This window comes from Erpetoichthys calabaricus, chromosome 6 (assembly GCF_900747795.2).
Source record: "Erpetoichthys calabaricus chromosome 6, fErpCal1.3, whole genome shotgun sequence".
Classification (NCBI taxonomy): Eukaryota; Metazoa; Chordata; class Cladistia; order Polypteriformes; family Polypteridae; genus Erpetoichthys; species Erpetoichthys calabaricus.
The window spans coordinates 152,394,319-152,408,848 of NC_041399.2; the positions used below are offsets into that span (position 1 = coordinate 152,394,319).

Consider the following 14,530-nt stretch of genomic DNA (forward strand, 5'->3'; position numbering starts at 1 on the left):
TGGGACAAAGCAATACATTAAATTATTCCCTTTTACATTACGAACCATGAATGAAACTTGAGTTTTATATATTATTTGAATTAAATCTGTCACTGTTGTTAATATGTTAAGAGTTCTCCTTTTTTAGCGTTTGAATATGATGCTTTCAGAGATGTACTGTAGTAATCTGTAGTTTCTTTCCAGTCAACATTATTTTATTCTTGGCAATCTTCTTTTTACCTTTTTTCTCATTGTGGTTGATCACTTGGGATTTCTGATGTTAATATTTGTTTCAACTTGGTTAAGTAGTCAGCAAAATAAGTACTAAAAAGTTGATGATGAGCAAAATAATTTTTTAATTCTTTTATTAGTTACGGAAACTTTATGGAAAGCCCTGGTGTTACTAATCATTAGTGATGTACGAACCAAGCTGAGTTCGGTAAAATCATGGAAATGTTTGTGAACTTCACCAAACTCTACAATATGCATTGAAGTCAACAGAGAAAGAGGAACTGAACTACAACCCCAATTCCAAAAAAGCTTTGATGCAATGTAAAATGTAAATAAAAACAAAATGCAATGATTTGCAAATCTCATAATCCTATATTTTATTCACAATACAACATAGAAAACATATTAGATGTTGAGAGTGAGACATTTTACTATTTCATGAAAAATATTGGCTAATTTTGAATTTGAGGGCAGTAACACATCTCCAGAAAGTTGGGATGGGTGCAACAAAAGCCTGGAAAAGTAAGCAGTACTAACAAGAAACGGCTGGAGAACATGTTGCAACTTATTAGGTTAATTGGCAACAGGTCAGTAACATGATTGGGTAGAGCAAATCTAGAAAGGCAGAGTCTCTCAGAAGTAAAGCTGTGCAGAGGTTCACCAATCTACAAAAAACTGTGTCTATAAATTGTGGAACAATTTCAGAATAATTTTCCTCAACATAAAATTGAGAAGACTTTGAATATTTCATCATCTGTAGTACAATATATGATCAAAAGAGTCTGAGAATCTGGAGAAATCTCTGTGCACAAGGGAAAAAGCAAAGAATCAATATTGGATGCCCGCGATTTTATAGCCCTCAGGCAGCACTGCATTAAAAACAGGTATGATTATGTCATAAAAACCATGACATTGTCATCGACAAATTCAGATTAAAGCTCAATCATGCGAAGAAGAAAAAGCCACCATCTTCTCTGGACCAATGCTCATTCTGTTTTTTTTTCACCTGCATTATTATCATTCTTTAATTTAATATTATTTATTGTATCAGTATGCTGCTGCTGAAGAATGTGAATTTCCCATTGGGATTAATAAAGTATCTATCTATCTATCTATCTATCTATCTATCTATCTATCTATCTATCTATCTATCTATCTATCTATCTATCTATCTATCTATCTATCTATCTATCTATCTATCTATCTATCTATCTATCTATGCAACTTAATAAAATGAGCTCCTTCCCAGTCCATCTTGGCAGTGATCTCATCAGACCTGCCTCTACTGTAAAAAATCTTGGTGTCATTTTTGACTCCTCCCTCACTTATTCCGCCCACATAAATCACATTAAGAAACTTTCTTACTTTCACCTCCGTAACATATCCCGTGTTCGCTCCTTCCTCTCCTTCTCTAATGCTGAGAAACTTGTCCATGCTTTTATCACATCCCGCATCGATTATTGTAATTCCCTACTGGCAGGTGCCCCTTCTAATCTTATATCACAGCTCCAGCTTATTCAAAACTCAGCTGCAAGAGTCCTTACTCGAACCAGCAGCAGCGAGCACATCACACCCATCCTGCTCCGCCTTCACTGGCTCCCTGTGTCCTACAGAATCGAATATAAAATCCTACTAATAACCTACAAAGCTTTAAATAACCTTGCGCCAAACTACATCAGTGACCTTCTCCATCACTATGTGCCTGCCCGCCCACTAAGGTCCTCTGATTCTGGTAATCTTGTTGTGCCCGTCACTAATCTACACTCCATGGGTGACAGGGCCTTCAGCTGTATAGCGCCCAGACTCTAGAATGACCTACCAAAATTAATCAGGTCAGCTGACTCCATGAATTCTTTTAAAAAACAACTCAAAACTCATCTGTTCAGGAAGGCTTTTAGCTCTACTTGACTTTATTACCTTTCTCTCAGTTTACTTCTCTGTCAAGATGCTCATGTAACCTGTGTGTGTGTGCGAGACCATCAATTATGTTGTCTGTTTTTTTTTCAGAATTTACTGTCTTAATCTTCTTTGTTTATTTATCTGGTTTGTACAATGGTATATACTGTATATTCTGCCGTTCTTTATTTATTCTGTAAGTGCCTTGAGCATGGGAAAGGCGCTATATAAATAAAATGTATTATTATTATTATTATTATCTATCTATCTATCTATATATCCATTTAAAATGGACTAAGGCAAAATGGAAAACTGTTCTGTGGTCTGACAAATCGAAAATTTAAATTCTTTATGGAAAACATGGACGTCGCATCCTCTGGACTAAAGAGGTGAGGCACAATCCAGCTTGTTATCAGTGCTCACTTCAAAAGTGCGCACCAGTGATGGTATGGGGCTGCATTAGATGCACCATTAAGGCTGAAAGGTATTTACAGTACAGGTTTTAGAGCAACATATGTTGCCATCCAGACAAGATCTTTTTCAGGGAAGTCCTTGAATATTTCAGCATAACAAAGCTAAACTGCATGCTGCATCTATTACAACAGCATGGGTTCGTAGGAGAAGAGTCTGTGTGTGGCACTGTCCTGCCTACAGTCAAGACCTTTCACCAAGTGAAAATATTTGGCACATCATGAAATGAAAAATACAACAAAGACGACCCAGGACTGTTGAGCAGCAAGAATCCTATATCAGACAAGAATGGGACAACATTCCTCTCCCAAAAGTCCAGCAACTGGTCTCCTCAGTTCCCACCTGTTTACAGACTGTTATTAAAAGAAGAGGGGATACTACACCGTGATAAAAAATGGCCATGTCCCAACTTTTCTGAGAGGTGTTGCTGCCTGCCATCAAATTCAAATTGATCTTATTTCTTTCTTAAAATTGTACATTTTCTTACTTTAACATTTGATATGTTTTCTATGTTCTATTGTGAATAGAATATGGTTTTATGAGATTTGCAAATCATTGGATTCTGTTTTAATTTACGTTTTACACGGCATCCCAACTTTTTTTGGAATTGGGATTGTTGCTTTGAGTAAATTATGTTTTAATGGTCTTTTAAATGTCCCTGAGGGGTTGTGAATTATGTGCCAACTATGCTTGACCTATTATTGTGACTATAAATGTTCCATAAGTTGTGAAGTAGACTGGCTAACCACTGTGGCACCGTGCCTCTAACTACAAAATATGCAGACAGCACACCTGAACAAAATATGGTCACAAAATAACAATAACTGAATAAACAGCATTATGTATTTATAGAGAAACTGGCTCCTTCCATTATTTGAAGTCACGGATATAGCCATAGCTGGAATGTCTTTTTTTTTTTTTTTTCGCTTAAATACTTTTCACTTTTTCTCCCATCTTTTTTTTAAATTTTTGAACATACAGTATACATTATGAGCAAAACTTATTTATTACAGCAATATACATTATATGAAATAATGGTTAGTTAACAGTAAAAAGTAATAACTAATTTTTACAAAAAATATTAAATAATTCCTTGAAATTTACTTTTTCCTCCATTAATTTAAATGGCCACCTTAGTGTTGGGTTGCATACCAAAGTAACCTCAGGTTACTACATTCTTTTAACACAATGAACCTCATAGGTTACTCAATGAAGTACATTTTGCAGATATAATGTAGTTATATCAGGAGGACAGTATGTCAGAAAGAAAGGGTCAGGAAAAAAGTTACTACCTATGCGATGTGAGATTCTGAATGCTTTGAGCATAGCAGTTTCATGGATTGACGTCTTAAATAGTTTAAGGCAGGGGTCTCCAACATGTCGCTTGCGAGCTACCAGTAGCTTGCAACCCCTTTCCAAGTAGCTTGCCAAAGGGTTAATGAATTTGAAAACTTGATTAGTCAAATTAGGGGTGGGCAATCTTTCCAAAAAAATCATATCACGATCCTTTTAACACAAAATCATGATCCACAATCTGAATTTCAATCTATCTTTTCAATGTTGAATTGTTTGCTAGCTAAGCGGAGTTAAGGAACTCGCCCCGAAGCTGGTGAGTGAGTGAGGAAGGCCCCTCCCCTCAGCCTGTTGAGTGTATTTCGGATTCACACAGATAAATTGGTACCGCATGCAAACTGTGATACAAAGTGAAATGAGAGAAGTCGCAAAATCAACCGATCTAAATCTGTTAAGTAGTTCTTTCGTGAAAAAGCAGACAGAAATACAGACAAACATCTATCCATCCATTATCCAACCCGCTATATCCTAACTACAGGGTCACGGGGGTCTGCTGGAGCCAATCCCAGCCAACACAGGGCGCAAGGCAGGAGACAAACCCCAGGCAGGGCGCCAGCCCACCACAGGGCACGTGCACACATACACACACACCAAGCACACACTAGGAACAATTTGGAATCGCCAATGCACCTAACCTGCATGTATTTGGACTGTGGGAGGAAACCCACGCAGACACGGGGAGAACATGCAAACTCCACGCAGGGAGGAACCAAGAAGCGAACCTGGGTCTCCTAACTGCTTGGCAGCAGCGCTACCCACTGCGCCACCGTGCCGCCCCAGACAAACATTGGATTTTATATCTCTTATATATATTTCTCTTCTGGTTCGTCCTGCTTCCACTTCAAAACCAGTCCCACCCACACACAGCTGACATGGCATTTCTCGATTCCTATTCGTCCTTTTCCAAACCCTTCCCCACGCTGCCTGTGGCTCTTCTTCAAAACTGGTCCCACCCACACGCAACCGACACGACATTTCTCGATTCCTGTTTGTCCTCTTCCAAACCCTTCCTCACACTTCAAAACAGTCCCGCCCACACGCAGCTGACACGGCATTTCTTGATTCCTATTCATCCTCTTCCGAACCCTTCCCCATGCTGCCTGCGGCTCCTGTGTCTTTACAACAGCTTCCTATTCGTCCTTTTCCAAACCCTTCCCCACGCTGCCTGTGGCTCTTCTTCAAAACTGGTCCCACCCACACGCAACCGACACGACATTTCTCGATTCCTGTTTGTCCTCTTCCAAACCCTTCCTCACACTTCAAAACAGTCCCGCCCACACGCAGCCGACACGGCATTTCTTGATTCCTATTCGTCCTCTTCCGAACCCTTCCCCATGCTGCCTGCGGCTCCTGTGTCTTTACAACAGCTTCTTACACAGCAAACATCAGAAGTTAAAAATTATCATGAACACATTCAAGAATACAACTCTTCTCTAGCGTTTGCGTCCATGGGTGCACAGGTAACTCGACCTCCTGGCCACGGACCATATTTATCACCAAATCTCTCCACTATACACTAACACTTCTACCTCTCCAGGATATGGACAGTTGTATGTGTTTGACACAGTGCAAGCTACTGAAGTACGCTTACAAAATAAAGCAAACTCTGCATGCAGCTAAAATGTACTTCTCCAGCTAGATTCCATGCTCAGAACCATCAACCCCTTTGCTAAATCATACAAACACATGCATGAAATCACTCAATCTAATCCAACAGCATCTGTACGAATGGTTTTCAAGGAAAACCCTAGGCAGGATTTACGACGATACAATGCCCTGACATGTCACACCGACATTGCAGCAATTTTCGTCGGAGAAGATGGCGACCCACCTGCCGAAAGGCACATTTGCATCTATCCCATAGGCAACTCCTGTAAACAGATTTCCACGCTCAATATGAATTGCGATCCTATGGTTTACCCACTTTTAACCCCTTATGGATACATTGGCTGGCACAAAGATTTACAACATGTTCCTGATAAAAGAACCGCCAAGTGAATAAGGCTTACTCAATGCCAATTTTACACGTACAGATTAGCAATGAGGAATACATTTAGTATTTTCCACTCCAGCGGCAAACTATTCCAACAGTACGTCGTAGATGCGTATGTTAAAACAGAGGGCGCACGTCTCAACTATCTCAGATTACATCAACAAGATCTGCACGTGGAACAGTACAAGGGACTATCAGACGCACTGCGAGCAAACGCTGAAAATAACGTACATGTAGGCAAAATTATATTACCGTCAACTTTTCCAGGAAGTCCAAGATACATGCAACAAAACTATCAGGATGCCATGGCCATAGTACATAATTCAGAAAGCCTGATTTATTTATCACTTTCACATGTAATCCTGCTTGGCCAGAAATTCTACATGCATTGTCGGATACCCAAAGACCAGAGCACAGACCTGATACCAGTCTTCAGCTATGGTCAGTTGTACGTAGCTTTTTCTAGGGTTAGATCTTTCGACTCTATCTGTCTTCTCCACCAAAACATCTATGCACAACCTTCTTGATTTCTGAATTCCTTTCTCACCGTTTTCCGTTCCTATTCTTACACTACCGTATGCTACGGCGGGCATCGGCTAGTATTATATATTAGTAAACCTTCAAAATAATGTGCAGTTAAAGTCTTAACAGCATTTTCAGCATTTCTGGAGCTTAGTAGAGCCAGATAACTATAAGAATCTTCACCAAGCAGCTCTGAAAATGTCTGCTTACCTCTGTGAGTCTGACATGAATGTCATGAAATCAAAGCACAGAACAAGACTAACAGATGAACATTTAAATGACTCCATAAGAGTGAACCTATGTGGCTACACTCCACCATACACCTTTCTTGTTGACTCCATGCAGTGCCAGTCATCTGACTAACTAAAAAACACATCACACATGCAACTGGACATGTGAATACTCTTGTGAAGTGAAACAGTGACATGTAACAAAATGACAAATGATTAAGTAATATCTGTGTATTTAGAATTGCATTGTTTTGTTTTGACAACATTCATGTTTTAATTCAAAATGCATGCAGACATACAAAATGCACTTGCAGGTGAACTAATTATTTTTTGTGATGTTTTAATGCAAAATGTGAGTTCTAGACACCAACATTTTGTAAATGTTCAGGCAAAACAAGCTTATTCAGTTTGTTTGGGTTGAAATAAGCTATGAGAATAAACGTTAGAAAACATGAGTAGCACTCAGTCATTTTCATTTTGTAAAAGTAGCTGTCAGGGGAAAAAAGGTTGGAGACCCCTGGTTTAAGGGAAAAGTACATAACCACAAATTGAAGCAGTATCAATTTCATATATCAGGTCAATCCAGCAGTAATATTATGGAATAATAAGGGTTATCTTTACAGAATCTAAGGTGATTTGCAGATTTTCATATGTAAGAAGTAGGCCACAGTTTATGTAGTGTTCTGCTTTGGTGTTCTGTAAGTAAACAGCAAGGTATTAAAGACAATTCTGGAATTTACAGCAAGCTAATTTAGTTGTGGCACCTGAAATGTATCTGGTCTTGATAACTGATATGTCAGAAATACCAAAGCAATATTCTGAGTCAATTTCATTTGCTTTTTGCCAAACAGTTGCAGCAATGTAAATGTTAATGAGTGCTGGGTATTTCTTCCTTCTAAGCTCTGCTGTAGAATAATTTAATTATTATGATCAATTGGGACTTATGGATATTTATGTAGACATAAAAGGAAGAATAGCAAATATAGCTAGTTATCATGTGAATGTATTCAAACAACACACCTTAATAATAGGATCAGTGTCTGTATATCCGTATAGTTGCTATGTCTGTATTTTTCCAACAGATGACATATCACAAACATTTAAGGATAAAATGCTTTGCATTTGTCATTCCAACACATGGCACATCAGACATTAACACTGCTTTTATGAATCCCATACCAGATGGCATATAAGTGAGACATATTCATTGCATTTATCATTACTACAAATGGTTCATATCAAATATTTGTAATAATTCATTTTATTAATATGTTTGTGACACACCATCCGTTGGAATGATGAATGCAATACATTTTATTACAGCATGCATTACATCTAAGTTGATTACTTAGTTTTCAACTTGTCTTAGACAGGTAGCATAGCTAGTTCTATAATAAGTTACTAGCAAAAATAAATTGTGTTGCAGATTTTCTGGGCAGATACAGTATATGGTGTCCCATGAGTCTAGAATCATAATGAAAATAATAAAAATAGCAGCTGCTAGTGTCTCTGTGGATTCAGAATGTGGGAGTCTGCTGTTACATCTCTGAAATACACCACTAATGAATCATTATATTTTTAATCCTTTCTGTGAAAAAATTATAATTGCCTATGACAGTACTTTAAAAACCCTAGTCCTTACAGCACACTGTGTAAGCTGATGTCCATCACAGGTGGAAAGTCAGCCAATGCGCAATATATTAAACTGTAAGAAATATAAATTTCAATTAATAAACATAATAATTTACTATATAGCATGATTTCCTTTTATCTAGTAATTTCAGACTGGCATGTATTTATATCAAGTGTGCAGAATGTTTTTTTTTTCTCAAATGTGAAGAAAAGTATGCTTGTTTCACATTTTTGATTCTCCATTTTATTCAGAGTAATAGATTTGCTTCTTAGATTGACGGTTATGTACTTAAGCAGTTGTAAGGATCTGTTTATGATACCACATATTTTTAAAACTTGATTCTATGCTGCTTATTGTGTGTCAGTTAACTGTTAGTGTGGTACATGTTTTTACCTATATATTTTCTGCATTACAAGTCCATTAACACTAGAATTACCAAAGCCTACGAAAAAACTTGTAATCCCAGCCCACCTTAAATCCCTTCGCACCTCTCCATCAGTGTCTTTTGTTTTGTAAATGTGTTGATCAGCACAGGCAGCCTTCTTTCCCATCCCCTTCCTTGACGGAGCTTAACTCTCCCAGCTCAAGCCAAGGCTCCTTATCTGCGTGTGAGGTTCCTGGAGTTGTTTAAGGTAAATAATACAGTATATCGTTATTTGGAATACATGCATTTCATGTGTGTTCCAGGTCTACAAAGATCTGGGTAAGTGTAGGATGAAAGGAAATGTGAGGCAAGAAATGCTGAACACATACCTAAAGCAGAACCTTTTTCCATGTTATACTAATAATGACATGAAGTGTATAATGTGTGAAGACTTTAGTCCAAATATCAAATAAACTTGTGCTTTTGGCTTTGGTAATTCTAGTGTTAAAATATGAAAGTATGATATAATATTGTTTTCCATTTGTTTACATTTATAGGCAAGGCTGGAAATATGTGCCCTGAAAGATGCCATTGTATCGTATCTTTCTTCTGAATGCATGTAAGTTCTTAATTTAGTGTAATAAAAACCAGTGCACAAATATAGACATGAATTTGAGTGAAAACTGCAGTCACACGTAAGTCTTTTAAAGGCTACTTTTACCAAATGTTGATTTTCACCAATGAAATAATAGTATTCATGTGGCGTTGGCCAACTGTAGTGAAGACACTTATGACCACTAATTAGTGTCAGTGGGAATTAAACATGTGTTCAATTGCAGGGTGTACTTATTCACAGAAAGTGCTTAATTCAATCTATTTATCATTTAATGGCTGTCATTAATACTTGTTCAAAATGTAATTACTTTTGTTTTAATCATATGGCTTTACTTTTATGAAATATAGGAGTATTATTAGAATGTGCAATATAATTTTGCATAAGTATGCTTCTTTGTACCTTTAAAGAGAAGTAACAAGAAAATTTTATTTCTGTTTTACAGTGAAGGAAGTTTAAATTGAATTTTGTGCACAGATTGCACAAGTTGTGTAGAGTAGAATCATAATAAAAATCGGCACTCCAGTTATCTTTTAGGAAGAGAAATGCATAATGTTAAGGTTAGAAAGATTTAAAACTGATATTTAATTAAAGGTAACACCTTACTTAATGAGTTAGTTTTTCCTAGATCAAAAGCTATATCAAAAAGAAATTTTCCCACGGTTTGTGAAAATCTTTCAAGGTAAACTATTGTAAAATTTGTACTTGATTTGCATTACCGTAAATCAGTGCATATTTTTGTTATTTAGTGTCAGGTGTCTTCTAATGTAAGTGAACAGTTTCATGTGTAGGCATTTTTTTCAAGTATACAGTAATTTAGGTTATAGTCTTTGAACTTAAACAAAATTGTTTTCATTTGCCCACCTGCATGCCATTCATGGAATTACTGTAGAGTGAAGCTAGCTTCAAAGTGATATTAGCAAGCAGATTCCTTGAACTACTTTCCATTTCCAGTTTGTTTTGTGTCACATCTTTTAGAACAACAATGCCAAAAGATGGCTTTGCATGGTGAAAATGTACATCAGCACTCTCCCATACTCTGTTAAAGCTGCTTGTTCTGCAAAAATGCTCTGACAGTGAGGCTAGCAACATACTTTGCTTAGCAAGTGTGCACTTTGAACTAAATTTAGGAAACAAAATCTGTATCTGCTACAATGGCAAGATCAGAGGTTGTTTTTTTCCCTGTACTCAATCAATCTCTGACATTTTCCTCAGCATTCTTTGGTCACAGTACTTAGATGGTAATATAAGGTTTACAAGGATATTTGCTTTAGCCACAAAAATGAAGGAAAACTCTGCATGAAAAACTAAGTGTTAGTGTAGAAAGTCAAACTACATTAAAGACCTCAATAACATTATAAAGAAAAACAGCAAAAGTTTATTTAATGACATACTGAATGAATTTACTTCTGATAGTGTCAACTCAAAATTCACAGTTGGTTTCTACCACATGACTTTTTATATTACAGTATGCTCACCATCATCAATATTTATATCTTTGTTGTGAACAGCTATATGCTAGGTTACAATTTAACTCTGAGGTTAGCCTCTTCTGCTGTCTTCCAGTTAAGCCACATTAACTCCTAACGTGCAATTGGGAAACGAAACTATTTTTCCAGAACTTGGGTTTTGGTAGACCTTCTACCTCTAACTGAAAATAGTTCTTTTTTTCTTTTTATAAAAAATGCAGCCTTTAAAGGCTTGAGGTTTACAAAGCTTCATTGTAAAATTAGTGTAGCCCTATATTCAGTAACTTGGGGGAGGTGTTTCAAAAAAGGTGTTAACCATTTGGATTAAGGACCTATTCGTAAAGATTTATTAAAAAAAGCTTATGTTTATATTAAAAACAAGTTTGACTCATAATTCAGCATTCAGAGAAACCTTTTCAGAGCAGTTTATTTGCTGTACTCATTAGAATATTTTTAAAAACAAGCTCAAGACAATGCGATATATATAAAATGTAAATATCTAGATATACAGTACATAAGGTTTTTTTTTGTTTTCTTCAAATAAAGTTTTTAAAGCTCCTATAAGTGGCAATGTAAGTACGTTGTAAATAGCAATGTATTAATGTGCGTTGCCTTAAAGAAAAGGAAAGCTTAACTTTAATCCACAAAGGTTTCAAAGAAAATAAAATTCAGTATTGAGTTCTGTAATACATTGTACTATTTTTCTCCAATCCTAATAATAGTTAAAGGCATCATAAAGCAGATCTGTCCTAGGGCGCCTAAATTGTCAATACCTCCAAGGTCATTCTATAGATTACTATAGTGAAAGCTAGTGCACCTGATTTTTGGGAAATTTGAAAGAGGTCTGATCCTATGTCTATCACTAGTGATGCTAATGTCATCCATCTACTCTACTTGCATTTCAGCATCCAGAAGGTTGGTCTAAGTGCCAGCATTGCTAAGTGCCAGCACATATCTCCAAAATGTATTTTTTTTAATATTTAAAATGCAATATTTAAAACGCAAACACAAGGAGATGCAATATACAGAGATTCTCATATCTGCAAAATGAGAATGGTACAGATTCAGTAACCGCCAATGTCAACGATTACCTCATTTATTAAAACACAACATGCACATCCTCATCAGATGCTCTTATAGGAGTACAGTACATTATGGTAACACGATGAATCTCTAGTCTTCATTTAAATGCTGTGGTTGAGGGGTAATCTCCTACATTAGCAGGTGGCAACTCTTGTCAGTGCTTCATCAAAATATTTTTTCCCCCTGTAAATTACAAGAAGGGATCCCATTTTGTGATTACAGTATATATTCCAAAACAGATATTAATAAGATTAGTAAGATTTGTTCTTGTATTTTGGCTAGGAAATACATTTACATGCACATTTTAATGGTATTTTACAATGTCCAGTCTGAAATGAAGTTGTGGTACTCCTGTAAATAACAATTTAAATTAATATTTGAAGTATTTGTTTACATGTAACATTTTGATTTTAAGCATTCTGATTCTGTTTATGTTTTGCCATACCCATTTCTGATACGTTTTTTCTCTTCCTTCACAGTCGCAGCTTTAAACAGGCTCTTGAAGCTTTGCCTCAGCTACAGAGTGGAGCAGACAAAAAGTATGTTAAACTGTTAAATCATGGTCATATCTCTATGTGTAAACCAAAAGACAGTTTTTTTAACAGTATAATGTTTGTAAGAACTTTCTTGTTGGTAGGTTTATACATCCCATTATTTTAATAGTAACTTAAAACATGAAATACATGCATATTTCCATGCTTATTTGCTTTTTAATAACAGTCAGAGACATGTAATTCAAGTTTAAAAGCTGTCTGAGAGCTATATAAAATCATTCATAGTATAATTTTTGTCTTCTGAAGCAAATTTGTCAAGTACAGATATTGCACATGTTATTGCATCATTTATTGTGCTGTATTCATTAATACACTGTTGTGTTCCCACAGGTTACTAGAAGAACTCTTGAACAAGTTTAAAAGCAGCATGCATTTGCAACTGACGTGTTTTCAAGCCCCTACTATCTACCCAGTAAAAACATAAGCTCGAAGAGACATATCTAAACATGCAATCCCTGTAATTAATTTTATTTTCTTGTTTTAAACCCTATAAGTAAGAACACTGTTCAGGGTTGTTTTTTTTTTTTTTTTGATTGGTGTGCATGTACTCATCCCTTTTCATTTTTTTATTTTATTTTTTTGTTCAGCTAGGTTTTAAATGTGGAAACCCACTGCTCTATTCACTAAAGACACACTGATGAACTGCAGTTAATGTTCTGCAAACATGTTCTTACTACAGGCTTATACTTTGGAAAAAATTATCAAATCTGTTCTTAGTACTAAACAATTATTATGTTGATACCAAAATATTCTTACAGATTCTGCGTTAAATATGTGTCCTAGTATTCTGTTACAGAAGTTACTATATGTACTGAATGACTGAAATGTTTTCTTTTTAATTTCTTTCGGTAAGGAATGTGATGTACATACACAGAAGATGTGAGGTGTAACAAATCAGTTTTTCTTCATTATGTATTAAAAGTCTTTATAATGGGTTCATTTTCATGTTTAATATTTGTTATGAAGAATAATGAAGTGAAAAATGTTCATTCTTGTTTAAGATTTAAGCTCAAATGTATAAGAAACCGAACACTAGTTTACTTAATTTTGATTTTCACCTTGCACTACTGATGTTAGCTTTACTTTATTAAATACTGCAAAGAACATACTAACTACATGACTGTATTTGTATATTTAAGAATTTGCATTATCTAATAGATAAACAGTCTTGTGAAGAATAATACATGTGGGTGAAAGCATATTATTCACTGTTTATCCTTCGAAACTATAATTAATGCACCATTTGTTTTTAATTTTACAATTCGGATGGTATTGAAAAGTTAATTCAGGGAAAGCATTGTGTTTAATTTTTAAAAAATCTAAATGTTTTTTCACTTATAACAGTGAAATACCAGCTTTGTCATTAAAGAATTCAGCCCAGACTGGGCAGGAAAGGGTAATACACACAAACTGTCAATAGTTTAATCTCAGACTCAAAGTCCAAAATTGAGATTGACCCATGATTGGATCATTTAAGGACATACAATTACTTTTTTCTTTTTATACTACCAAGTGTGCATTGTACAGTATACACTGCTGATTTGGGTGGATTTCTTTCTACAGATCCCTTTTGTTTTAACCTCTTTCCTTACTCCTAATTTCTGTAGCTTTTCAGTGTCACTTGAATATCAAATAAATGGCATGAAGTGTATTATGCAAAGGGGTACTCAGTTGACACAAGTACTATTAAACCTTTCTTGTATTTTGTATGTTACCAGCATTTACTTTTTGTTTTAGTTTTTATAAGATTATAATGATCACATTATTACCTTTCATCCTAGTCTTGAACTGATGAATAACTGCCTTATCACAGATGTTTATAATAATTTAAAATTTTGATTTAGTTTGGATATATTCTGAATATGAAATTCTATTTGAAAATTATGTAATTATTACCTTTGTTAAAAGCTCAATGAAACATGCTGGTTTGTAAGGATTAATGTTTTGAGAGTTTGGTTTTTTAATATTGTTGTTTGTTTTTTTTTATTTTGCACAGAGATTTCACTCTTAAATCTTATATTGTGTATTGTGACTGACTTGTGTTTATATATAATATGTGATATAATATCTGCCAAATAATACAAAGAGTACATGACACGTGTTTCGCCCGTATTGGGGCTCGTCAGGTGTATGCCCCTT

The 14,530-nt window shown here is 35.5% G+C and overlaps 1 protein-coding gene across 2 annotated transcripts in view; it reads left to right on the forward strand.

Annotated features, from left to right (window-relative positions):
- The window catches only part of exoc2 (exocyst complex component 2), a 340,160-nt gene extending 325,885 nt beyond the window's left edge, over positions 1 to 14,275 (forward strand). For both annotated transcript variants that reach the window (XM_028803998.2, XM_028803999.2), the window contains exons 26-28: positions 9,230 to 9,291; positions 12,317 to 12,376; positions 12,722 to 14,275. In XM_028803998.2, coding sequence (XP_028659831.1) covers positions 9,230 to 9,291; positions 12,317 to 12,376; positions 12,722 to 12,815 — 216 coding nt within the window. In that variant the 3' untranslated portion in view covers positions 12,816 to 14,275. The remainder of the gene's footprint in view (positions 1 to 9,229; positions 9,292 to 12,316; positions 12,377 to 12,721) is intronic.
- Positions 14,276 to 14,530: the final 255 nt, after the last annotated feature.